Here is a 26,951-nt window from a genome sequence, read left to right as displayed (position 1 = left end):
CTAGACCTGGACTGGACCCTGTTATTGGCCTCTCTGCCTGATAGTCTGTGAATCTCCAAGTGCCTCTCCTGAGGTTCTGGAGGCCTTAGAAGTGCACTCATGTGGTTGGTTGGAACTTAGAAGACTTGGGGCCAAATGTAGGTGTTCCATTACCGGTCGGTAAACCCGAAATTCTGTCAATTTCAGGCTTACCGACCGGTATTGGGTCTTTTCCTATGTAGGGGATGATTTGGTAAATACTGAATCGGTATTTACCGATTCGGTATTTAACGAATCATTTTTTACTGATTCGGTATTTCCCGAATCGGTAACTGGCATGTAGGAAGCACATTTAAGAGTGCTCATGTGCTTTAAGGATTCGTTATTTACCACCAACTATTAGTTGGTGGTAAATAACGAATACCTTTGAAAATGCAAATCTGTGCATTTACAACAGTGCCATGTGGCAGACATACATGCCCTTAGGGCATGTATGTGTGCCACATGTGCACACAAGCACTATTCAGGGGTGCAACAGAGTGTCAACGTGACAACCTGTCACCCTTGAATGTTTCCATATTTTACTTAATCAGTATTTACCGATTCGGTAATTCCCATTCATTCCTATGGGCCTACAGGCCTATAGGAATGAATGGGAATTACCGAATCGCTAAATACCGATTCGGTAAATATCGAACTACATTGCATTTACTGATTCTAAAATACTGAATAGGTAAAATTAGGTATTTTACTTTACCTACATCTAGCCCTAAGTCTGAAGGTGCAATCTTTGACCAGAATGAACTTACTTGGTTATCTGACCTGCGCATCATTGTGGTCGGCCTGAAATCACATTCAACCGCGACCTTTGAGTATTATTAGCACTTTCGATTTTGGTGTTGTTTTTTTACTTAAAAATGTAAAAATTAATGTTTCTGGGTTTATTAAATTGTACTGTATTTTTCTAATTTGGTTTGGGATTTTTATTGTTTCTCCTGCTTTTACTTCATTTCTGTTTTGGTACTGCATTAATACTTTACACCTTGGCTTAAGCATGTCTACCCTCTACCATAGATACCAGGTGGTTAAGCTCAAGTTGATTTAGTGACCTTAATGGTTCACCCTCACAGAGTTGTGATTATTCATTATGGTGGCCATGTGCTCATCCCAAATAATAGTCCAATTTCTTGCACTGGTGTTTTATGGTTGTGGACTATCCATGACAAGTGAATGGCACATTGAAGAGAATATGAAAAAATGGCAGAAACTGCAGTGCGGTTGGGGCGGGTGCTCTAACGCAGGATGTGGGAGGTTCTTTGGGTGAGCGAACTGTACAATCCTGGGGATCTAACGTATGATATTTTCAGTTCCAAGGTATCGAAGAAAATGAATCAGTACGGTAGATACAGAGACAGCACCATGTATGAGTAAGTATACCTCTGAGAGTGTATTACACTAAGCTACCATATGCCAGCTGTTGTATCTGTTGAATGTCATATATGTGTATCTAGCAGGGTATTTATTGAGAGCTCACTGCAAGCTGAGCAGCCTCTGCACATTTTCTCCATGTCTGCTGTTCCACTCCATGACGTCACTGGACAACATGAAGTGCTCCAGTAAGGCAAAGCAGAGTGTCTGCAGTGTTGCATATAAAACATAAGTATTTTACTGTTATTGTCAGAATAGTAAAAGGCTGGTGACAAAATGCAAATAGTGATCAGGGAGTTGCAGCAATGTGACGGCAAAGAAGGGCCTACTCTGGATGTCTAGCGGGCCTGAGTTGCACATTTCAGGCAGTGTGGTGATTGGTATGCATCTGTTTTACCCTGTAAGCAGGAATATTGCTTCCTGTTGGAAACCTTAGGTATCAGAGACTAGCTATTCACATCATCATGTCACCAGCAGGAACCATGATTATGGGGTTATCAGTTCTTAAGTTCTTTTAATGTTTGAGCAAGCATATTGTTGATGTTAGAGTTGATTGCATAATCAAGTCAGGTAATGATTGTGGTAGTTTATTGTAGAACATAGTTGCTGTTACCACATTATCAATATAATCTACTGTTTAACTCCTCCCTCTTGTCACCCTTACATGGCCTCAGCAAGCATCCACATGCTCATTTCCCTCCTGTAAAAGATGCATTGTACAAAGAATGATAGTTACTTAGAGCAAGTGGTTGATTGCTGCTGCTCTTCGAATGATAGTTAGAGCAAGTGGTTGATGGCTGCTGCTCTGCAAATGATAGTTACTTAGAGCAAGTGGTTGATTGCTGCTGTTCTGCGAATGATAGTTAGAGCAAGCGGTTGATTGCTGCTGCTCTTCGAATGATAGTTACTTAGAGCAAGTGGTTGATTGCTGCTGCTCTGTGAATGATAGTTAGAGCAAGCGGTTGATTGCTGCTGCTCTGCGTATGATAGTTACTTAGAGCAAGTGGTTGATTGCTGCTGCTCTTCGAATGATAGTTACTTAGAGCAAGTGGTTGATTGCTGCTGCTCTGTGAATGATAGTTAGAGCAAGCGGTTGATTGCTGCTGCTCTGCGTATGATAGTTACTTAGAGCAAGTGGTTGATTGCTGCTGCTCTTCGAATGATAGTTACTTAGAGCAAGTGGTTGATTGCTGCTGCTCTGTGAATGATAGTTAGAGCAAGTGGTTAATTGCTGCTGCTCTGCAAATGATAGTTACTTAGAGCAAGCGGTTGTCTGGTGCTGCTACTCTGAGAATGATAGGGGGCATATTATCAAGGACAGGCGATACATTATCGCCGCTTTTATCGGCAGGAAACGGCCAATAAAGCGGCGATAATGGCCTTGATAATATGCTCTATGAATTCCAATCGAAGCCCATGTTAGATGTGAACACTTTTAACATGGGCTTCGATTGGAATTCATAGAGCATATTATCAAGGCCATTATTGCAGCATTATCGGCCGTTTCCTGCCGATAAAAGCGGCGATAATGTATCGCCTGTCCTTGATAATATGCCCCCTTAGTTACTTAGAGCAAGTGGTTGACTGGTGCTGCTTTTCTGAGCATGATAGTTACTTAGAGTAAGTGGTTGATTGTGGCTGCTCTGCAAATGAAAGTTAGAGCAAGTGGCTGATTGCTGCTGCTCTGCGAATGATGGTTACTTAGAGCAAGCAGTTGTCTGGTGGTGTTACTCTGAAAATGATAGTTAATTAGAGCAAGTGGTTGACTGGTGCTGCTGTCTGAGAATGATAGTTACTTAGAGCAAGTGGTTGATTGCTGCCGCTCTGGGAGTAATAGTTACTTAAAGCAAGTGGATGATTGCTGCTGCTCTGCGAATTATAGTTACTTAGAGCAATTGGTTGACTGGTGCTGCACTACAAATGATAGTTAGAGCAAGTGGTTGATTGCTGCTGCTTTGCGAATTATAGTTACTTAGAGCAATTAGTTGACTGGTTCTGCATGGAAATGCCCCAATCTCTCCAAGGGCAAAGAGTTCAGGAATCAACGAAATGCTGAAGTAAAGGGAATAGAGCTACCAAGGATGTTTATTTTTATTTTGCTGTTTTAAAGAGCACACACTTTGACCAAAGCGAAAGTAGTATAAGTACGGCTCAGAGCATAGAGACAAGGCCTAGGGCCTGTAGAACCACTCGGGCGATCAGGAACCACCCAAGGTAGGGACGCATGAGACCCACGGGGGATGTGTGCAGTGTCTAAACACAGCCCGAAGCACCATTGACTTCTATGGAGAAGGTTACAGTTAGGTTTTTAAGGAATAAGGACACTTAGGAGTGGACTACGGTAAAACCCCTTCATTACTGGACACTTCGAGAGTCAAGACCCACGGGAGCACCAAAGTACTCATGTTACCTCACCCAGGGAAGCTGGGTGCATAATGTGACTTTTCAGGTCGAGTTTCGTCGCCGTTTCCTATGGAGAGCTGCAAAGAAGTGCTGCAGGCGACCAGGTCAAAAGTGTCCAATTGGATTCAAGGATGGATCGGAGATCTGAAGAACCTGAAAGCAGAGAGGACAGAGTCTGGGTCACTAACCAGTGACCAGGAAGGCGACAATAAGATGCCAGCCGATGTCGGGTGATTTCAGGTGATGTAGGTGAAGCTTGACTCTTCAGCCATGAGGTCCAGGAGGCGCTGATGACAACCAGCAGCTGATTTCAGCTGTCCCATGTCAGGTGTCGAGTGCTGCAGCATCGGTATCCGGATTGGACCCAACAAGCCTTGGCAACAGCAACCCACACAAGATGCAAAGATTGGCTTCAGAGCAGACCAGCAAAGTCTGAGGGACTTACCCTTTGGACGGGAGTCAGGGCACAACCATGGAAGCCCAAGAAACAAAAGAGATTCCTTTGTGGGGACCCACCAGTCGATGGGCCAGGGGTCACAAAGGGGAATCAAGCAGAAATGTCGGAAATGGGCCCACGGAACACTCGTGGAGTGTATGCCCGACAAGCTTTGGTACAAAAGGTGCTCAGGGCTTGAACTACAAGTAGCCCAATGCACAACTTCGTGAAAGCTCAGGAAGTTGATGCACTAGCAAATGTGCTGGATGTCCAGGAGTTCTGGTCCCACGTCTCTCGTGATGGCTACAGGTCTCAGCTTTGCAGGGGACTGGTGTCGGCCTCGGAGATGTCTGGAAGTCTGTGTCCTGTGTCGCAGAGTTTTCAGGATCCAGCGGGAGCCTCGAAAATGCAGACCGGCAAGATGCTACTTTGGTGCCTGTTTGAACAGGGGAGTCACTCCTTGACCCCTAGGGAGATTTCTTCCATCTTCCAGTCGAAATGGAATGTCGAAGGTCCAAGATATATGTTGTAGAGTTTCGTCCAGGGTAATCTAAAGTCCTAGGGACTGGGTTCCTATACTTATACTAAGTTTAGGGGTTGGACTAACTTTAAGGTCCCACCTATGGGAGGACCTGGGGAGAGGGTGGTTACACCCCTTCCCCTATTTCCAGTTTCACACCAGAGCTGGGGCTGAGTGCCCCAACAAGAGGTTTGAACTGGAGTATGTACAGGGACACGCCTGGCAGTGTCTGAAAAGCATTCTGTGAATGCACCCACCCTGCCCCAATACACTAAAGCCTGTCTGGGGAGGTGCTAGCAAGTCCCTGGACAGGAAACCTATTGGTCAGGCCTCCCCTGCCAGAGTTTCGTCCAGCAGCAGAAGGTCAGACTTGTGTCTGTTCCAGCAGCATCCATTTTGTGATATTGGGGCTCCGTTTAACTTTTACTGGTTAGACCAGTGCGTACATGTCTTCTCCCTCTAGAAGGGAGGAATGCTACCTCCACCGCCAGAACTGGTGGGGGTGGTAGTATTCCAAAGTGTTTGACACCAAACACAACATGTTTTGATGCAGCCATTCCAAAGTTGGCATTAACCGCAAGGTTATAATGCACTTCAGAGTATATGGTATGGCTGTAACATAGAACAGCTATAATAAAGGGATTCCGAAAGCTGCAGAGGGGCTCAGCTCATGCTTGGGCACCCTCTCACACAAAACCAAGCACTCTGCCTTCAGGATTGTCTAGGCCTGTCATAGGAGTGACTTATAGGTTTATATGTGTCCATATGTATAGGTAGATATAGGTATAAAATATCTGAGTACGGGATGCTTACACCACCTTGCCCAGGCTGCAAGAGCAGACCTGTGGTGCCATTTTTGAAGGCTTCCTAGGGGTGGCATAGTACATGCTTCAGCCCCTGGTAGGCATCTAGGGTACCTACGCCCTTGGTACCTAAGGTACCATATACTAGGAACTCACAAGGGTAACCCAGTAGCCAATTTGGAGTGTACCTAATATACATGCAATCAGTTTAGAGAGGAAGCAGCTAGGCTGGGGTCCTGGTTAGCAGGGCCCCAGCCAGACTAAAGTCGATAAATCAGTGAAACACAGCAAGAAGTGGGGGTCACCATAGAGGCGGCAGACCCGGAAGCTGAGATCGGCCGTGGACCAGGGTTCGATTCCCCGCCTCGGCGGGTCTCGGGCTCAAAAATTCCATGGAGTCGACAATTCTCGCTCTGGTGCCTACTCGACTCACGGGGTCACACTCTGCGACTCTGGGCAATAGCTTGCTTAATCTCCACTACGGCCCCTCGCGGCGGGATGCCTGGCTTTCGCCTTGTGGATACCTGGCCGGGATATCTCACAGGGGAATACCAGGACGGGTTCCCTAAGCAAGCGCCTTGGGACCCCTGGGTTAAAGTGCGCTATATAAATCGAAACACATTTACATTTACATTTACACATCACAGAAGTTTTTTGGACACCAAATATCCTTACACAAGGTCAGATTTTTAATAAGAGGGACAGAGAGATTTAATGGCTTGCCCAGAATCAAAGGATGTTGAATCGATGAGGTGACTCGAACCTGGTTGCCCATTTTCAGGTTCATTAAGCAGCTTTGTCGTTAGGCCACACCTCCTACTTGAGTGATGCTCAGGCTAATTCCTCACTTTGCATGGGGCAGTGGGAAGCAGGCTGGTAGCAACCACGTCCTGTCGCCCTGGCCCAGGTGCCCTGCTCACTTAATGTTAGTACAGATAAATAGAATAATTAATTGTGATATTAATTTTTGGAAACCAATCTCTGAAAACATGCATGAAAGAAATCAAATATTAGTGTAAAAATAATTCACTCAAATATTTTATTTATATATAAAATATTTTAACCTCAACTTTCCCCAAGTTATCAGAATGTTCAAGTAAAACAACATAGTTCACTCTACAGACAAATCACATGACATCATTCATACATTCAATCATAGGCTGTCATGAATGCGCTCTCTGAATGCTACAAAAGGAAGTTAGCAAAATGCACTACTTCAATTATAAAGCGTTGCTATCTCCATGATTCTTAAGTTCTGCAGGATTTAATGATGCTCAGTGATCTACCAGCAGAAAAAAACTGACATCAACTAATAGTTGTTTCGACTCTCCAAGTGAAGAGTCAAGGAGTAACCTTCATCCGGACGTGTTGAATCTGTGTCACTGAACATTTGTAAATTATCCTGCGCTTCAAGTGGTATTGTTCTATGTAGATGTGCTGTCAACAGGCCACCACCTTCATTTTTGGTCTTTGAGAAGGCAAATATCATCAGAAATTGCAACTTAATTAAAAGTCAAACGTAGTTTTGTGGGCAGACAGTAAGTACGCTAAAAAAGTGCACTAAAATTTTAGAAATGGCTTGCACTTAATGTGCTCTTCATAACGCGAGAGGTTGGTAGTGTTGTCTCTTTTGAGGTGAAGTCATTTTAGCATCTTCTTTTCGAAAGGAATGATGGACATCCATGAGAATACTCACTCTCTGATATCACAACAACCTGCTGAGACTGTACCACGGCATGTACATAATCCATCTGGACAAAGTGATGTTGCAATTATCAGATGTAGCCAAAAAAAGAGTCAATAAGTATCCACGAGGTGCACGAATGGGATCACTGACATAATATCGAGGGACATAATATCGACTATCAAAAATATCGTTGACAAAATATCGACAGACAGAATATCGAGTTTGTATCTACAAACAGGTAACTACAAAAATATTGAGTTAAAAAATCGTTTACAAAAATATAGTTTATAAAAATATCGACTTTATTAAAAACAATGTTAAATTAAATTAATATAAAAATTAATTACTAAAATATACTTAAAAATACTTAAACTAACTTATAATAATCAAATAATTAATGAAAGTTATAAAAAAAATGTTAAATCATATTTGTTAAAACATATATATATATAGTAACTTAATATAATTAAATAATATCCAATATTATTACCGTACAATAGCGGAAGTGTAAAAACTTACTATTCCCACTAAAGAGAGTGCAACAGTAGGGAAAGCGTTGGATAGCGTAGGGGTAAAAATTACTATTCCCACTCCAGTGGGTGCAACAGTAGGGAAAGCATTGGACAGCGTAGGGGTAAAAATTACTATTCCCACTCCAAAGAGTGCAACAGTAGGGAAAGCGTTGGATAGCGTAGGGGTTAAAATTACTATTCCCACTCCAGTGGGTGCAACAGTAGGGAAAGCGTTGGATAGCGTAGGGGTAAAAATTACTATTCCCACTCCAAATAGTGCAACAGTAGGGAAAGCGTTGGATAGCGTAGGGGTAAAAATAACTATTCCCACTCCAAAGAGTGCAACAGTAGGGAAAGCGTTGGATAGCGTAGGGGTAAGAATTACTATTCCCACTCCAGTGGGTGCAACAGTAGGGAAAGCGTTGGACAGCGTAGGGGTAAAAATTACTATTCCAACTCCAGTGAGTGCAACAGTAGGGAAAGCGTTGGATAGCGTAGAGGAAAAAATTACTATTCCCACTCCAGTGAGTGCAACAGTAGGGAAAGCGTTGGATAGCGTAGGGGTAAAAATTACTATTCCCACTCCAGTGAGTGCAAAAGTAGGGAAAGCGTTGGATAGCGTAGGGGTAAAAATTACTATATTCCACTCCAAAGAGTGCAACAGTAGGGAAAGCGTTGGATAGCGTAGGGGTAAAAATTACTATTCGACCTCCGGCTGGGGGGGGCGAAGCATCGGCTATGGCACGGCAAAGCTATGGATTACGTTTCTTATGCATGTCAGGTAAACAAGTTCCTTAGTCTCATTTAGAAAGAGTCTGAAGACATGGCTATTTCTTAATTAATGCAAGAGTTTCTAGGGCTTACTGTAGTTCCTAAGTGCCAAGACACCTCCAGGTATTCGTGCGCTCAATAAGTTATATTAACATAACATAATATAACCCGGATTGTCTGTGCTACTAAGTATATTGTTTTACCTTTATACTCTGATGATACTTGTGATGGAAATTCGGTTCCTTATCATTTATATTTTAATGAAAGATATAGTGTTCTTTAGAAATGAAATATTTGTAGATGAATCTTGAATCAAAATGTATTTTGACTTCTGTTTCGTATGTTTTGTTACACTTGTGCATTAAGGCAAAAAGACAGAAGGTAGTGGACATTTACTTACAGTGGATGCACCCTTACTGGGATCCCAAACAATGTGTGGGCCCCCTTCCCAGTAGAGCTGGGCAAGCAACAGGAACTAAAACAAGTATTTGCAGTTAAGTAGGTCACGCGTTCACGCGAGTTTGAGCTATTGGCATTGTAAATAACAATGCCTTTTATTTAGGTTTTAGGTTTTAAAACATGAATAAAAGGCATTGTCATTTACAATACTAATAGCTTAAACTGTCACAAATGCGAGACCTATTGCATTGCAATAAAGGGCCTTCTCGACCCCTTGCTAGATTGTAAATTTCAGAGGAATAGACCGGCCTGCGACGTCTTAAAAAGTAGTGATGAATAGTGCAGTGAAGATGTGTAAGAGTTGAAAATTACACAGACACAAAAGGGCCTGATTCCGATCCTGGATTTTTTTTCTCATACAAATAGGATTTGTAGTTTTTTTCCATACAAATTGTACAAGTCCCTTCCAAACCGTGTAGTACGATAGTTAGAGCAAGTGGTTGATTGCTGCTGCTTTGCGAATTATAGTTACTTAGAGCAATTAGTTGACTGGTTCTGCATGGAAATGCCCCAAACTCTCCAAGGGCAAAGAGTTCAGGAATCAACGAAATGCTGAAGTAAAGGGAATAGAGCTACCAAGGATGTTTATTTTTATTTTGCTGTTTTAAAGAGCACACACTTTGACCAAAGCGAAAGTAGTATAAGTACGGCTCAGAGCATAGAGACAAGGCCTAGGGCCTGTAGAACCACTCGGGCGATCAGGAACCACCCAAGGTAGGGACGCATGAGACCCACGGGGGATGTGTGCAGTGTCTAAACACAGCCCGAAGCACCATTGACTTCTATGGAGAAGGTTACAGTTAGGTTTTTAAGGAATAAGGACACTTAGGAGTGGACTACGGTAAAACCCCTTCATTACTGGACACTTCGAGAGTCAAGACCCACGGGAGCACCAAAGTACTCATGTTACCTCACCCAGGGAAGCTGGGTGCATAATGTGACTTTTCAGGTCGAGTTTCGTCGTCGTTTCCTATGGAGAGCTGCAAAGAAGTGCTGCAGGCGACCAGGTCAAAAGTGTCCAATTGGATTCAAGGATGGATCGGAGATCTGAAGAACCTGAAAGCAGAGAGGACAGAGTCTGGGTCACTAACCAGTGACCAGGAAGGCGACAAGAAGATGCCAGCCGATGTCGGGTGATATCAGGTGATGTAGGTGAATCTTGACTCTTCAGCCATGAGGACCAGGAGGCGCTGATGACAACCAGCAGCTGATTTCAGCTGTCCCATGTCAGGTGTCGAGTGCTGCAGCATCGGTATCCGGATTGGACCCAACAAGCCTTGGCAACAGCAACCCACACAAGATGCAAAGATTGGCTTCAGAGCAGACCAGCAAAGTCTGAGGGACTTACCCTTTGGACGGGAGTCAGGGCACAACCAGGGAAGCCCAAGAAACAAAAGAGAATCCTTTGTGGGGACCCACCAGTCGATGGGCCAGGGGTCACAAAGCGGAATCAAGCAGAAATGTCGGAAATGGGCCCATGGAACACTCCTGGAGTGTATGCCCGACAAGCTTTGGTACAAAAGGTGCTCAGGGCTTGAACTACAAGGAGCCCAATGCACAACTTCGTGAAAGCTCAGGAAGTTGATGCACTAGCAAATGTGCTGGATGTCCAGGAGTTCTGGTCCCACGTCTCTCGTGATGGCTACAGGTCTCAGCTTTGCAGGGGACTGGTGTCGGCCTCGGAGATGTCTGGAAGTCTGTGTCCTTCTCGCAGAGTTTTCAGGATCCAGCGGGAGCCTCGAAAATGCAGACCGGCAAGATGCTACTTTGGTGCCTGTTTGAACAGGGGAGTCACTCCTTGACCCCTAGGGAGATTTCTTCCATCTTCCAGTCGAAATGGAATGTCGAAGGTCCAAGATATATGTTGCAGAGTTTCGTCCAGGGTAATCTAAAGTCCTAGGGACTGGGTTCCTATACTAATACTAAGTTTAGGGGTTGGACTAACTTTAAGGTCCCACCTATGGGAGGACCTGGGGAGAGGGTGGTTACACCCCTTCCCCTATGTCCAGTTTCACACCAGAGCTGGGGCTGAGTGCCCCAACAAGAGGTTTGAACTGGAGTATGCACAGGGACACGCCAGGCAGTGTCTGAAAAGCATTCTGTGAATGCACCCACCCTGCCCCAATACACTAAAGCCTGTCTGGGGAGGTGCCGGCAAGTCCCTGGGCAGGAAACCTATTGGTCAGGCCTCCCCTGCCAGAGTTTCGTCCAGCAGCAGAAGGTCAGACTTGTGTCTGTTCTAGCAGCATCCATTTTGTGATGCTGGGGCTCTGTTTAACTTTTACTGGTTAGACCAGTGCGTACATGTCTTCTCCCTCTAGAAGGGAGGAATGCTACCTCCACCGCCAGAACTGGTGGGGGTGGTAGTATTCCAAAGTGTTTGACACCAAACACAACATGTTTTGATGCAGCCATTCCAAAGTTGGCATTAACCGCAAGGTTATAATGCACTTAAGAGTATATGGTATGGCTGAAACATAGAACAGCTATTAGGAAGGGATTCCGAAAGCTGCAGAGGGGCTCAGCTCATGCTTGGGCACCCTCTCACACAAAACCAAGCACTCTGCCTTCAGGATTGTCTAGGCCTGTCATAGGAGTGACTTATAGGTTTATATGTGTCCATATGTATAGGTAGATATAGGTATAAAATATCTGAGTACGGGATGCTTACACCACCTTGCCCAGGCTGCAAGAGCAGACCTGTGGTGCCATTTTTGAAGGCTTCCTAGGGGTGGCATAGTACATGCTTCAGCCCCTGGTAGGCATCTAGGGTACCTACGCCCTTGGTACCTAAGGTACCATATACTAGGAACTCACAAGGGTAACCCAGTAGCCAATTTGGAGTGTACCTAATGTACATGCAATCAGTTTAGAGAGGAAGCAGCTAGGCTGGGGTCCTGGTTAGCAGGGCCACAGCCAGACTAAAGTTGATAAATCAGTGAAACACAGCAAGAAGTGGGGGTCACCATAGTAAGCAGATCCTACTCTCCTACACATCACAGAAGTTTTTTTGGACACCACATTTCCTTACACAAGGTCAGATTTTCAATAAGAGGGACAGAGAGATTTAATGGCTTGCCCAGAATCAAAGGATGTTGAATCGATGAGGTGACTCGAACCTGGTTGCCCATATTCAGGTTCAGTAAGCAGCTTTGTCGTTAGGCCACACCTCCTACTTGTGTGATGCTCAGGCTCATTCCTCACTTTGCATGGGGCAGTGGGAAGCAGGCTGGTAGCAACCACGTCCTGTCGCCCTGGCCCAGGTGCCCTGCTCACTTAATGTTAGTACAGATAAATAGAATAATTAATTGTGATATTAATTTTTGGAAACCAATCTCTGAAAACATGCATGAAAGAAATCAAATATTAGTGTAAAAATAATTCACTCAAATATTTTATTTATATATAAAATATTTGAACCTCAACTTTCCCCAAGTTATCAGAATGTTCAAGTAAAACAACATAGTTCACTCTACAGACAAATCACATGACATCATTCATACATTCAATCATAGGCTGTCATGAATGCGCTCTCTGAATGCTACAAAAGGAAATTAGCAAAATGCACTACTTCAATTATAAAGCGTTGCTATCTCCATGATTCTTAAGTTCTGCAGGATGTAATGATGCTCAGTGATCTACCAGCAGAAAAAAACTGACATCAACTAATAGTTGTTTCGACTCTCCAAGTGAAGAGTCAAGGAGTAACCTTCATCCTGACGTGTTGAATCTGTGTCACTGAACATTTGTAAATTATCCTGCGCTTCAAGTGGTATTGTTCTATGTAGATGTGCTGTCAACAGGCCACCACCTTCATTTTTGGACTTTGAGAAGGCAAATATCATCAGAAATTGCAACTTAATTAAAAGTCAAACGTAGTTTTGTGGGCAGACAGTAAGTACGCTAAAAAAGTGCACTAAAATTTTAGAAATGGCTTGCACTTAATGTGCTCTTCATAACGCGAGAGGTTGGTAGTGTTGTCTCTTTTGAGGTGAAGTCTTTGCAGCATCTTCTTTTCGAAAGGAATGATGGACATCCATGAGAATACTCACTCTCTGATATCACAACAACCTGCTGAGACTGTACCACGGCATGTACATAATCCATCTGGACAAAGTGATGTTGCAATTATCAGATGTAGCCAAAAAAAGAGTCAATAAGTATCCACGAGGTGCACGAATGGGATCACTGACATAATATCGAGGGACATAATATCGACTATCAAAAATATCGTTGACAAAATATCGACAGACAGAATATCGAGTTTGTATCTACAAACAGGTAACTACAAAAATATTGAGTTAAAAAATCGTTTACAAAAATATAGTTTATAAAAATATCGACTTTATTAAAAACAATGTTAAATTAAATTAATATAAAAATTAATTACTAAAATATACTTAAAAATACTTAAACTAACTTATAATAATCAAATAATTAATGAAAGTTATAAAAAAATGTTAAATCATATTTGTTAAAACATATATATATATAGTAACTTAATATAATTAAATAATATCCAATATTATTACCGTACAATAGCGGAAGTGTAAAAACTTACTATTCCCACTAAAGAGAGTGCAACAGTAGGGAAAGCGTTGGATAGCGTAGGGGTAAAAATTACTATTCCCACTCCAGTGGGTGCAACAGTAGGGAAAGCATTGGACAGCGTAGGGGTAAAAATTACTATTCCCACTCCAGTGGGTGCAACAGTAGGGAAAGCATTGGACAGCGTAGGGGTAAAAATTACTATTCCCACTCCAAAGAGTGCAACAGTAGGGAAAGCGTTGGATAGCTTAGGGGTTAAAATTACTATTCCCACTCCAGTGGGTGCAACAGTAGGGAAAGCGTTGGATAGCGTAGGGGTAAAAATTACTATTCCCACTCCAAATAGTGCAACAGTAGGGAAAGCGTTGGATAGCGTAGGGGTAAAAATAACTATTCCCACTCCAAAGAGTGCAACAGTAGGGAAAGCGTTGGATAGCGTAGGGGTAAGAATTACTATTCCCACTCCAGTGGGTGCAACAGTAGGGAAAGCGTTGGACAGCGTAGGGGTAAAAATTACTATTCCAACTCCAGTGAGTGCAACAGTAGGGAAAGCGTTGGATAGCGTAGAGGAAAAAATTACTATTCCCACTCCAGTGGGTGCAACAGTAGGGAAAGCGTTGGATAGCGTAGGGGTAAAAATTACTATTCCCACTCCAGTGAGTGCAAAAGTAGGGAAAGCGTTGGATAGCGTAGGGGTAAAAATTACTATATTCCACTCCAAAGAGTGCAACAGTAGAGAAAGCGTTGGATAGCGTAGGGGTAAAAATTACTATTCGACCTCCGGCTGGGGGGGGCGAAGCATCGGCTATGGCACGGCAAAGCTATGGATTACGTTTCTTATGCATGTCAGGTAAACAAGTTCCTTAGTCTCATTTAGAAAGAGTCTGAAGACATGGCTATTTCTTAATTGATGCAAGAGTTTCTAGGGCTTACTGTAGTTCCTAAGTGCGAAGACACCTCCAGGTATTCGTGCGCTCAATAAGTTATATTAACATAACATAATATAACCCGGATTGTCTGTGCTACTAAGTATATTGTTTTACCTTTATACTCTGATGATACTTGTGATGGAAATTCGGTTCCTTATCATTTATATTTTAATGAAAGATATGGTGTTCTTTAGAAATGAAATATTTGTAGATGAATCTTGAATCAAAATGTATTTTGACTTCTGTTTCGTATGTTTTGTTACACTTGTGCATTAAGGCAAAAAGACAGAAGGTAGTGGACATTTACTTACAGTGGATGCACCCTTACTGGGATCCCAAACAATGTGTGGGCCCCCTTCCCAGTAGAGCTGGGCAAGCAACAGGAACTAAAACAAGTATTTGCAGTTAAGTAGGTCACGCGTTCACGCGAGTTTGAGCTATTGGCATTGTAAATAACAATGCCTTTTATTTAGGTTTTAGGTTTTAAAACATGAATAAAAGGCATTGTCATTTACAATACTAATAGCTTAAACTCTCACAAATGCGAGACCTATTGCATTGCAATAAAGGGCCTTCTCGACCCCTTGCTAGATTGTAAATTTCAGAGGAATAGACCGGCCTGCGACGTCTTAAAAAGTAGTGATGAATAGGGCAGTGAAGATGTGTAAGAGTTGAAAATTACACAGACACAAAAGGGCCTGATTCCGATCCTGGATTTTTTTTCTCATACAAATAGGATTTGTAGTTTTTTTCCATACAAATTGTACAAGTCCCTTCCAAACCGTGTAGTACGATAGTTAGAGCAAGTGGTTGATTGCTGCTGCTTTGCGAATTATAGTTACTTAGAGCAATTAGTTGACTGGTTCTGCATGGAAATGCCCCAAACTCTCCAAGGGCAATGAGTTCAGGAATCAACGAAATGCTGAAGTAAAGGGAATAGAGCTACCAAGGATGTTTATTTTTATTTTGCTGTTTTAAAGAGCACAAACTTTGACCAGAGCGAAAGTAGTATAAGTACGGCTCAGAGCATAGAGACAAGGCCTAGGGCCTGTAGAACCACTCGGGCGATCAGGAACCACCCAAGGTAGGGACGCATGAGACCCACGGGGGATGTGTGCAGTGTCTAAACACAGCCCGAAGCACCATTGACTTCTATGGAGAAGGTTACAGTTAGGTTTTTAAGGAATAAGGACACTTAGGAGTGGACTACGGTAAAACCCCTTCATTACTGGACACTTCGAGAGTCAAGACCCACGGGAGCACCAAAGTACTCATGTTACCTCACCCAGGGAAGCTGGGTGCATAATGTGACTTTTCAGGTCGAGTTTCGTCGTCGTTTCCTATGGAGAGCTGCAAAGAAGTGCTGCAGGCGACCAGGTCAAAAGTGTCCAATTGGATTCAAGGATGGATCGGAGATCTGAAGAACCTGAAAGCAGAGAGGACAGAGTCTGGGTCACTAACCAGTGACCAGGAAAGCGACAAGAAGATGCCAGCCGATGTCGGGTGATTTCAGGTGATGTAGGTGAATCTTGACTCTTCAGCCATGAGGACCAGGAGGCGCTGATGACAACCAGCAGCTGATTTCAGCTGTCCCATGTCAGGTGTCGAGTGCTGCAGCATCGGTATCCGGATTGGACCCAACAAGCCTTGGCAACAGCAACCCACACAAGATGCAAAGATTGGCTTCAGAGCAGACCAGCAAAGTCTGAGGGACTTACCCTTTGGACGGGAGTCAGGGCACAACCAGGGAAGCCCAAGAAACAAAAGAGAATCCTTTGTGGGGACCCACCAGTCGATGGGCCAGGGGTCACAAAGCGGAATCAAGCAGAAATGTCGGAAATGGGCCCATGGAACACTCGTGGAGTGTATGCCCGACAAGCTTTGGTACAAAAGGTGCTCAGGGCTTGAACTACAAGTAGCCCAATGCACAACTTCGTGAAAGCTCAGGAAGTTGATGCACTAGCAAATGTGCTGGATGTCCAGGAGTTCTGGTCCCACGTCTCTCGTGATGGCTACAGGTCTCAGCTTTGCAGGGGACTGGTGTCGGCCTCGGAGATGTCTGGAAGTCTGTGTCCTGTGTCGCAGAGTTTTCAGGATCCAGCGGGAGCCTCGAAAATGCAGACCGGCAAGATGCTACTTTGGTGCCTGTTTGAACAGGGGAGTCACTCCTTGACCCCTAGGGAGATTTCTTCCATCTTCCAGTCGAAATGGAATGTCGAAGGTCCAAGATATATGTTGCAGAGTTTCGTCCAGGGTAATCTAAAGTCCTAGGGACTGGGTTCCTATACTTATACTAAGTTTAGGGGTTGGACTAACTTTAAGGTCCCACCTATGGGAGGACCTGGGGAGCGGGTGGTTACACCCCTTCCCCTATGTCCAGTTTCACACCAGAGCTGGGGCTGAGTGCCCCAACAAGAGGTTTGAACTGGAGTATGCACAGGGACACGCCAGGCAGTGTCTGAAAAGCATTCTGTGAATGCACCCACCCTGCCCCAATACACTAAAGCCTGTCTGGGGAGGTGCTGGCAAGTCCCTGGACAGGAAACCTATTGGTCAGGCCTCCCCTGCCAGAGTTTCGTCCAGCAGCAGAAGGTCAGACTTGTGTCTGTTCCAGCAGCATCCATTTTGTGATGCTGGGGCTCTGTTTAACTTTTACTGGTTAGACCAGTGCGTACATGTCTTCTCCCTCTAGAAAGGAGGAATGCTACCTCCACCGCCAGAACTGGTGGGGGTGGTAGTATTCCAAAGTGTTTGACACCAAACACAACATGTTTTGATGCAGCCATTCCAAAGTTGGCATTAACCGCAAGGTTATAATGCACTTCAGAGTATATGGTATGGCTGTAACATAGAACAGCTATAATAAAGGGATTCCGAAAGCTGCAGAGGGGCTCAGCTCATGCTTGGGCACCCTCTCACACAAAACCAAGCACTCTGCCTTCAGGATTGTCTAGGCCTGTCATAGGAGTGACTTATAGGTTTATATGTGTCCATATGTATAGGTAGATATAGGTATAAAATATCTGAGTACGGGATGCTTACACCACCTTGCCCAGGCTGCAAGAGCAGACCTGTGGTGCCATTTTTGAAGGCTTCCTAGGGGTGGCATAGTACATGCTTCAGCCCCTGGTAGGCATCTAGGGTACCTACGCCCTTGGTACCTAAGGTACCATATACTAGGAACTCACAAGGGTAACCCAGTAGCCAATTTGGAGTGTACCTAATGTACATGCAATCAGTTTAGAGAGGAAGCAGCTAGGCTGGGGTCCTGGTTAGCAGGGCCCCAGCCAGACTAAAGTCGATAAATCAGTGAAACACAGCAAGAAGTGGGGGTCACCATAGTAAGCAGATCCTACTCTCCTACACATCACAGAAGTTTTTTTGGACACCACATTTCCTTACACAAGGTCAGATTTTCAATAAGAGGGACAGAGTGATTTAATGGCTTGCCCAGAATCAAAGGATGTTGAATCGATGAGGTGACTCGAACCTGGTTGCCCATATTCAGGTTCAGTAAGCAGCTTTGTCGTTAGGCCACACCTCCTACTTGTGTGATGCTCAGGCTCATTCCTCACTTTGCATGGGGCAGTGGGAAGCAGGCTGGTAGCAACCACGTCCTGTCGCCCTGGCCCAGGTGCCCTGCTCACTTAATGTTAGTACAGATAAATAGAATAATTAATTGTGATATTAATTTTTGGAAACCAATCTCTGAAAACATGCATGAAAGAAATCAAATATTAGTGTAAAAATAATTCACTCAAATATTTTATTTATATATAAAATATTTGAACCTCAACTTTCCCCAAGTTATCAGAATGTTCAAGTAAAACAACATAGTTCACTCTACAGACAAATCACATGACATCATTCATACATTCAATCATAGGCTGTCATGAATGCGCTCTCTGAATGCTACAAAAGGAAATTAGCAAAATGCACTACTTCAATTATAAAGCGTTGCTATCTCCATGATTCTTAAGTTCTGCAGGATGTAATGATGCTCAGTGATCTACCAGCAGAAAAAAACTGACATCAACTAATAGTTGTTTCGACTCTCCAAGTGAAGAGTCAAGGAGTAACCTTCATCCGGACGTGTTGAATCTGTGTCACTGAACATTTGTAAATTATCCTGCGCTTCAAGTGGTATTTTTCTATGTAGATGTGCTGTCAACAGGCCACCACCTTCATTTTTGGACTTTGAGAAGGCAAATATCTTCAGAAATTGCAACTTAATTAAAAGTCAAACGTAGTTTTGTGGGCAGACAGTAAGTACGCTAAAAAAGTGCACTAAAATTTTAGAAATGGCTTGCACTTAATGTGCTCTTCATAACGCGAGAGGTTGGTAGTGTTGTCTCTTTTGAGGTGAAGTCATTGCAGCATCTTCTTTTCGAAAGGAATGATGGACATCCATGAGAATACTCACTCTCTGATATCACAACAACCTGCTGAGACTGTACCACGGCATGTACATAATCCATCTGGACAAAGTGATGTTGCAATTATCAGATGTAGCCAAAAAAAGAGTCAATAAGTATCCACGAGGTGCACGAATGGGATCACTGACATAATATCGAGGGACATAATATCGACTATCAAAAATATCGTTGACAAAATATCGACAGACAGAATATCGCGTTTGTGTCTACAAACAGGTAACTACAAAAATATTGAGTTAAAAATATCGTTTACAAAAATATAGTTTATAAAAATATCGACTTTATTAAAAACAATGTTAAATTAAATTAATATAAAAAATGAATTACTAAAATATACTTAAAAATACTTAAACTAACTTATAATATTTAAATAATTAATGAAAGTTATAAAAAACATTTTTTAAATCATATTTGTTAAAACATATATATATATAGTAACTTAATATAATTAAATAATATCCAATATTATTACCGTACAATAGCAGAAGTGTAAAAACTTACTATTCCCACTAAAGAGAGTGCAACAGTAGGGAAAGCGTTGGATAGCGTAGGGGTAAAAATTACTATTCCCACTCCAGTGGGTGCAACAGTAGGGAAAGCATTGGACAGCGTAGGGGTAAAAATTACTATTCCCACTCCAAAGAGTGCAACAGTAGGGAAAGCGTTGGATAGCGTAGGGGTTAAAATTACTATTCCCACTCCAGTGGGTGCAACAGTAGGGAAAGCGTTGGATAGCGTAGGGGTAAAAATTACTATTCCCACTCCAAATAGTGCAACAGTAGGGAAAGCGTTGGATAGCGTAGGGGTTAAAATAACTATTCCCACTCCAAAGAGTGCAACAGTAGGGAAAGCGTTGGATAGCGTAGGGGTAAAAATTACTATTCCCACTCCAGTGGGTGCAACAGTAGGGAAAGCGTTGGACAGCGTAGGGGTAAAAATTACTATTCCAACTCCAGTGAGTGCAACAGTAGGGAAAGCGTTGGATAGCGTAGAGAAAAAAATTACTATTCCTACTCCAGTGGGTGCAACAGTAGGGAAAGCGTTGGATAGCGTAGGGGTAAAAATTACTATTCCCACTCCAGTGAGTGCAAAAGTAGGGAAAGCATTGGATAGCGTAGGGGTAAAAATTACTATTTCCACTCCAAAGAGTGCAACAGTAGGGAAAGCGTTGGATAGCGTAGGGGTAACAATTACTATTCGACCTCCAGCTGGGGGGGGACGAAGCATCGGCTATGGCACGGCAAAGCTATGGATTACGTTTCTTATGCATGTCAGGTAAACAAGTTCCTTAGTCTCATTTAGAGTCTGAAGACATGGCTATTTCTTAATTAATGCAAGAGTTTCTAGGGCTTACTGTAGTTCCTAAGTGCCAAGACACCTCCAGGTATTCGTGCGCTCAATAAGTTATATTAACATAACATAATATAACCCGGATTGTCTGTGCTACTAAGTATATTGTTTTACCTTTATACTCTGATGATACTTGTGATGGAAATTCGGTTCCTTATCATTTATATTTTAATGAAAGATATGGTGTTCTTTAGAAATGAAATATTTGTAGATGAATCTTGAATCAAAATGTATTTTGACTTCTGTTTCGTATGTTTTGTTACACTTGTGCATTAAGGCAAAAAGACAGAAGGTAGTGGACATTTACTTACAGTGGATGCACCCTTACTGGGATCCCAAACAATGTGTGGGCCCCCTTCCCGGTAGAGCTGGGCAAGCAACAGGAACTAAAACAAGTATTTGCAGTTAAGTAGGTCACGCGTTCACGCGAGTTTGAGCTATTGGCATTGTAAATAACAATGCCTTTTATTTAGGTTTTAGGTTTTAAAACATAAATAAAAGGCATTGTCATTTACAATACTAATAGCTTAAACTCTCACAAATGCGAGACCTATTGCATTGCAATAAAGGGCCTTCTCGACCCCTTGCTAGATTGTAAATTTCAGAGGAATAGACCGGCCTGCGACGTCTTAAAAAGCAGTGATGAATAGTGCAGTGAAGATGTGTAAGAGTTGAAAATTACACAGACACAAAGGGCCTGATTCCGATCCTGGATTTTTTTTCCCATACAAATAGGATTTGTAGTTTTTTTCCATACAAATTGTACAAGTCCCTTCCAAACCGTGTAGTACGATTCGTACGGGAAAAATACATACAGATCGGCCCAATCCTTACAAATCGGATCGGGAAAAGCTGTACTACACAGACTTGTAAAAAAGACCATAAAAATTGTAAAAAGGCTGTCCAACCCGTCCAGTACGATTCGTACCAGTTTGTCAGCATACGATTTGTATGGAAAATGGCCTATATACGGGGAATGACTCGTACCGTGAAACGAAGAGAACCCCTATACGGCTCATACCCTAGTATGACTCGTTCTGGGGGTACGACTCATACCGGGGTACGGGTCGTATAGAGGTATGAGGCGTACAGGGGTCCCCCCACATGCGAGGCATGTGTATGGTGCGTACACCAAAATCGCATATGTGCGCACCGTACCCCAAAATCGCCCGTGTACGCACTGTACCCCAAAATCACATATGTATGCACCGTACCCCAAAATCGCGTATGTATGCACCGTACCCCAAAATCGCCCATGTACGCACCGTACCCCAAAATCGCCTGTGTACGCACTGTACCCCAACATCGCGCATTTACACACCGTACATACGCGATTTTGTGGTACGATGCGTACATACGCGATTTTGGGGTACGGTTCGTACACGGCCGATTTTGGGGTACGGTGCGTACATACGCGATTTTGGGGTACCGTGCGTACACGGCCAATTTTGGGGTACATTGCGTACATACGCGATTTTGGGGTACGGTGCGTACACAGGTGATTTTGGGGTACGGTGCTTGTACGGTGCATACACAACCAGTACCCCTTCATCCCGTATGTACGCACCGTACCCCACTTTCCGTGTCATCCGTACGCACTGTGCATATGCACCATACCCCTGTATTCATGGGGTGTACGACGTGTACATGGGGGGGGACTGTCTCGTACTGTTTTAGGGGTGTACAAGGCTTTTCCCGCACTTTTTGGCTCTTGTAAAAAAAGAGCCGTACCGCATGCCGTTTGTACGAATCCTACTTGCCGGGTTGTAAACTGCTGCCGGGAATACATGGGAACGTCGCGTACAGAGCAATCCGAATCAGAATCGCTTGTATATACGAGTTGTATGGTCTTTTTTACAATTTGTATGGAGTGCGTCTATTTGTACGAATCGTACTTCCTAGGTTGTAGGGGCCTCCTTACAAGTACGAGTTGTATGGAGAAAACGCTCCATACCACGGTTTGTACAGCGTTTTTCCAGGATCGGAATCAGCCCCAAAGTGTGAAGTGAGAGTTACATATGATCCGAGCTATAAACACTAACAAAGCACTCCAACACCTTTCGCTTTATCATTACCCTGTTGCGGCTCAGGGGGAAGAGCGGGAGTGGGGACTACTTCCTGCCCTCTTCGTGATTTGAGTGTGCAGTGTTGCATTGCGTAATGTTATTGCTATCTTTTGCCTAATGAAAAACACTCCAGCTGTAGTAGGGTCCTGGCTTCACCTCCTGGTGCAGGGCAGGCTATGCTGTAAGGCAGGCATGAAGGGAGGGAGGGATGGTCTCGGCTGCAGCACTGGCCTCGTACAGTGCCCTTGCCATTACTAGTGAGCAAGAGGCACTAAGGTGGTATTGGAGGTGGTGGTTTTGGTATAGGTGGTGGTGGTATTCGTGGCAGTGGTATTGGTTGTAGTGGTATTGGTATTGGTGGTTATGGTGGTGGTGGTATTTGTGGTGGTATTTGTGGCGGTGGTGGTGGTATTTTTGGTAGTGGTGGTGGTTTTGGTATTGTTTGTGGTAGTGGGGGTGGTACTGGTATTTGTGTTGGTATTTGTATTGGTGGTTTTGGGGTGGTGGTATTGGTGGTGGTGGTGGTATTGGTGGTTGTGGTGGTATTGGTGTTGGTGGGGGTATTGGTGATATTGGTGGTGGTGGTATTGGTGGTTGAGGTATTGGTGGTGGTGGAAGTGTTGGTGGTGGTGGTGGTATTGGTGGTGGTGGTATTGGTATTGGTGGTGGTATTTGTGTTGGTGGTGATATTGGTGGTGGTATTGGTATTGTTGGTGGTGGTGACGGTATTGGTGGTGGTGGTATTGGTGGTGGTGGTGGTGGTGGTATTGGTGGTGGTGGTATTGGTGGTGGTATTGATGGTGGTATTGATGGTGGTATTGGTGGTGGTATGTGTGGTGGTGGTATTTTTGGTAGTATTGGTGGTTGTGGCTCTGTTGTTGATGGTGAAAATGGTGGTGGTATAAGTGGTGGTGGTATTGGTGGTGGTGGCATTGGTGGTGGTGGCATTGGTGGTGGTGGAGGTATTGGTGGTGGTATTGTTGTTGGTATTGATGGTGGTGGTATTGGTGGGGATACTGGTGGTATTGGTGGTGGTGGTTTTGGTATTGGCGGTGGTATTGGAATTGGTGGTGGTGGTATTAGATTGGTGGTGGTGGTATTGGTGGTGATGGTGGTAATGGTGGTATTGGTGGTGGTATCAGTGGTGATATTATTGGTGTTGCTATTGGTTGGTGTGGTATTGGTGGTGGTGGTATTGGTGGTGGTAGTGGTGGTGGTGGTATTGGTGGAGGCATTGGTGGTGGTGGTGGAATTGGTGGTAGTGGTATTGGTGGTGGAGGCATTGGTGGTGTTGGTATTGGTCGTGGTGAAGGTATTGGTGGTGGCATTGGTGGTGGTGGTAATAATGGTGGTATTAGTGGTGGTGGTATTGGTGGTGGTGGTGGTAATGGTGGCGGTGTTGTTGGTGGTATTGGGGATGGTATTGATGGTGTTGGTGGTATTTGTGGGATTGGTGGTGGTGTCTGGGTGGTGGTGGTGGTGGTATTGGTGGTGGTATTGGTATTGATGGTGGTATTTGTGGTGGTGGTATTGGCATTGATGGTGGTTTTGGTGGTGGTGGTGGTATTGGTGGTAGAATTGGTGGTGGTATTGGTGGTGATATTGGTGGTGGTATTGCTGGTGGTGCTATTGGTGGTGGTGGTATTAGTGGTGGTATTGGTGGTAATATTTGTGGTGGTATTGGTATTGGTATTGGTATTATTGTTGTTGGTGGTGGTGGTGGCGGTGATATTGGTGGTGGTATTTGTCGTGGTGATGGTATTGGTGGTATTGTTGGTGGTGATGGTCTGTGGTGGTGGTGGTATTGGTGGTGGGGGTATTGGTGGTGGTAGTATTGGTGTTGGTGTTGGTGGTATTGGTATTGGTGGTGGTATTGGTGATGGTGATATTGGTGGTGGTGTTATTGGTGGTGGGGATGGTATTGGTGGTGGTGGTGGTATTGGTGGTGGGAGTGGTATTGGTGGTATTGGTGGTGGTGGTATTGGTGGTGGAGGTATTGGTAGTGGTATTGGTATTGATGCTGGTATTGGTATCGGTGGTGGTGGTATTGGTGGTGGTATAGGTGGTGATGGTAGTGGTGGTATTTGTGGTGGTGGTAGTCGTGGTGGTGTTGGTTGTGGTGGTGGTTGTTTTGGTGGTGTTGTTGTTGGTAATAAAACAGGCTTTTGAAAACAACCCTGGCAGGTGGCTTAAGTGCAGATGACATGTAACACAGATGTGCTGTTGTCATCTTCAGTTAAACTAACAACACAACTGCCAGTACTGGGCTAACTTGATTTCTATTGACCAAAGATCTGTTATGACCAAAACATATCAGTCTGTTGTAACTTTCGTTACTGGTTTATTTTAATCATTTTTTATAACTAATCAGCATATTTTTCATTTTTTGAAAGAAAATTCTTATGCATATACAAAATATATACAAAATATGTACAAATAGATACAAATTCTACAATGATAGACAACTTCTATGTGACTATACAACACATCCACACTAAACACACTAACGCTACTCTTAAAGGGAAACACGCCGTTGTGTCGTTTCCCAACCATATTTATGGTCCCGTTAGACGGACCTGTTGTGAATTCGACCGATCGGTGGACAGGGCTACATGATGGTTATCTTAAGTCGGAATGCTTCCATGCTTTGTGAGTGAAGCCTCAGTGTTCTTAAAATGAATGGTCCTATTTACAGGGACTGTTACCCGCGCAAAGCATTATGGTCGTGGTAGTACCCAATTCGTTTTATTGGTTGGATATAACGGTGTTAGTGTACAATGGACGTCGTGTCTTTATACACGCAAATCCCACAGGAACAAGCTTTAGAAACCTTGTTGTTCTTCTTGGACCAAAGGGAGCAACCTACTAGAGTCCCGACTAATTTCATCATAAGACTGGCCAAATTTGTGTTGCAAAAAAATTACTTTCAATTTGATACTGAATTATTTTACCAAATTAAGGGGGTAGCAATGGGCTGCCCCTTCGCACCAGAACTAGCAGTCCTGTTTATGGGTTTATATGAAAATAGATTCATATATTACAACAACCCATTTGCTGAATATATCACAAAATACATGCGATATATTGACGACATATTTTTCATCTGGTCGGGAACACAGGACAGATTAAAAGAATTTGTCACATGGCTCAGTATGAGAACAGAGGACATCAAATTCAGTCACACTGTATCTAACAAGAACATCACTTTTCTGGATGTCCAAGTATATGCAACAAAAGGCACACTGGGCACAACTTTATTTCGGAAGCCAACGGATAGAAACATAGCATTACATTACACCAGTCACCACCCTAGGAGCCTCAAACAAAACTTGCCTTTTGGACAGTTTTTAAGAGCACGGAGAAATTGTTCCAGTAAGGAGGAATATTTCATACATACAAATGGCCTAATGGAACGGTTACTCGAAAGAGGCTACCATAACAATTTTTTAAAACACTCTCTAAGAAGGGCATGGTGGGTACCGAGGGAAACATTGTTATAAAAGAAAACACGACCGGAACTGAAAAGGACCGTCTGTGTCACCACTTTTGGCCCCAACACACACCAACTACGCAGGCTGGTTCTGCAAAATTGTATAGCATATATTAGGTGTGCTATATTTGAAGGAATAGTGTGTCATATGTGTGTCATTTTCTGTCTTCAATGTTTAGACCACTTGAACAACTCCACACCCGTACTTTGAGACGCTTCGCACAAGATTATTAAGGTAGCCGGTGCTAAGCCGGATGGTGGCTGTGTTAAAACGTGAATACGTTCCCAGATAGACTAGGTTTGTAATTTGCTATAATTGTTTTTGTCTTGTAGAAATCGTTTTGGTCCTGAGGAGAACCCCGCAATAGGGGGTTCGAAACGCGTCAAAATCAAAAGAACTTAGTCAAGACATAATACGATCCATTCTGACTGAATTTTGTTTTTTCAAACCTATAAACCATAGAATAAAATGTAGGCTATACCAAATCATTTGGTTTAACAAAATACTTATGTTGACACTGGCCTAAACCTCAGAGGTATATGTTGTTTGTTTCTTGAATGTGAGTTGTACGTATGTAGTGAGAAAGGTTTAGTGTGGATGTGTTGTATAGTCACATAGAATTTGTCTATCATTGTAGAATTTGTATCTATTTCTCTATGGATGTATGACGTTACAACGCGAACTTTTACATCGCATACCATTACAACGCGATTTTTACAACGCAGGATCCATTACAATGCATGCCTTTACAACGCATGTCATTACATAGCAGATGCTATTACAACGCATGCCATTACAACGTAAGTATAGGTAAGTATATTTTTTTAATTTTTTTAATTAATTTAATTTAATTAATTTAATTTAAATAATTTAATATAATTAATTTTTAAATTGTATTTATTTTAATTTAATTAATTTAATTTAATTAATATAATTAAATTAATATAATTTATTTACCCTAAAAATACCCCTGTACCCCATAACCCAAACCTAGCCCTGAACCCTAAAAATACCCCTGTACCCCATAACCCAAACCTAGCCCTGAACCCTAAGAATACCCCTGTACCCCAGATTTAATTTAATTAATTTTTAAATTTGATTTATTTTAATTTAATTAATTTAATTTAATTAAT

At 43.2% G+C, this 26,951-nt stretch overlaps 1 protein-coding gene across 4 annotated transcripts in view; it reads left to right on the top strand.

Annotated features, from left to right (window-relative positions):
* EPS8L3 (EPS8 signaling adaptor L3) overlaps positions 1–26,951 on the top strand; it is a 164,050-nt gene that overhangs the window by 27,498 nt on the left and 109,601 nt on the right. For 2 of the 4 annotated variants that reach the window (XM_086923583.1, XM_086923582.1), the window contains one exon: positions 1,347–1,406. The exons of 1 other annotated variant lie outside the window; for it this stretch is intronic. In XM_086923583.1, coding sequence (XP_086779709.1) covers positions 1,366–1,406 — 41 coding nt within the window. In that variant the 5' untranslated portion in view covers positions 1,347–1,365. The remainder of the gene's footprint in view (positions 1–1,346; positions 1,407–26,951) is intronic. One more of the 4 variants, XM_086923581.1, reaches the window with a different exon arrangement.

The sequence above is a fragment of the Lissotriton vulgaris genome, chromosome 5 (genome assembly GCF_964263255.1).
Source record: "Lissotriton vulgaris chromosome 5, aLisVul1.2, whole genome shotgun sequence".
Lineage (NCBI taxonomy): Eukaryota > Metazoa > Chordata > Amphibia > Caudata > Salamandridae > Lissotriton > Lissotriton vulgaris.
Note: the sequence above shows the minus strand (reverse complement) of the source record. Positions and strands in the feature narration are given on the sequence as shown.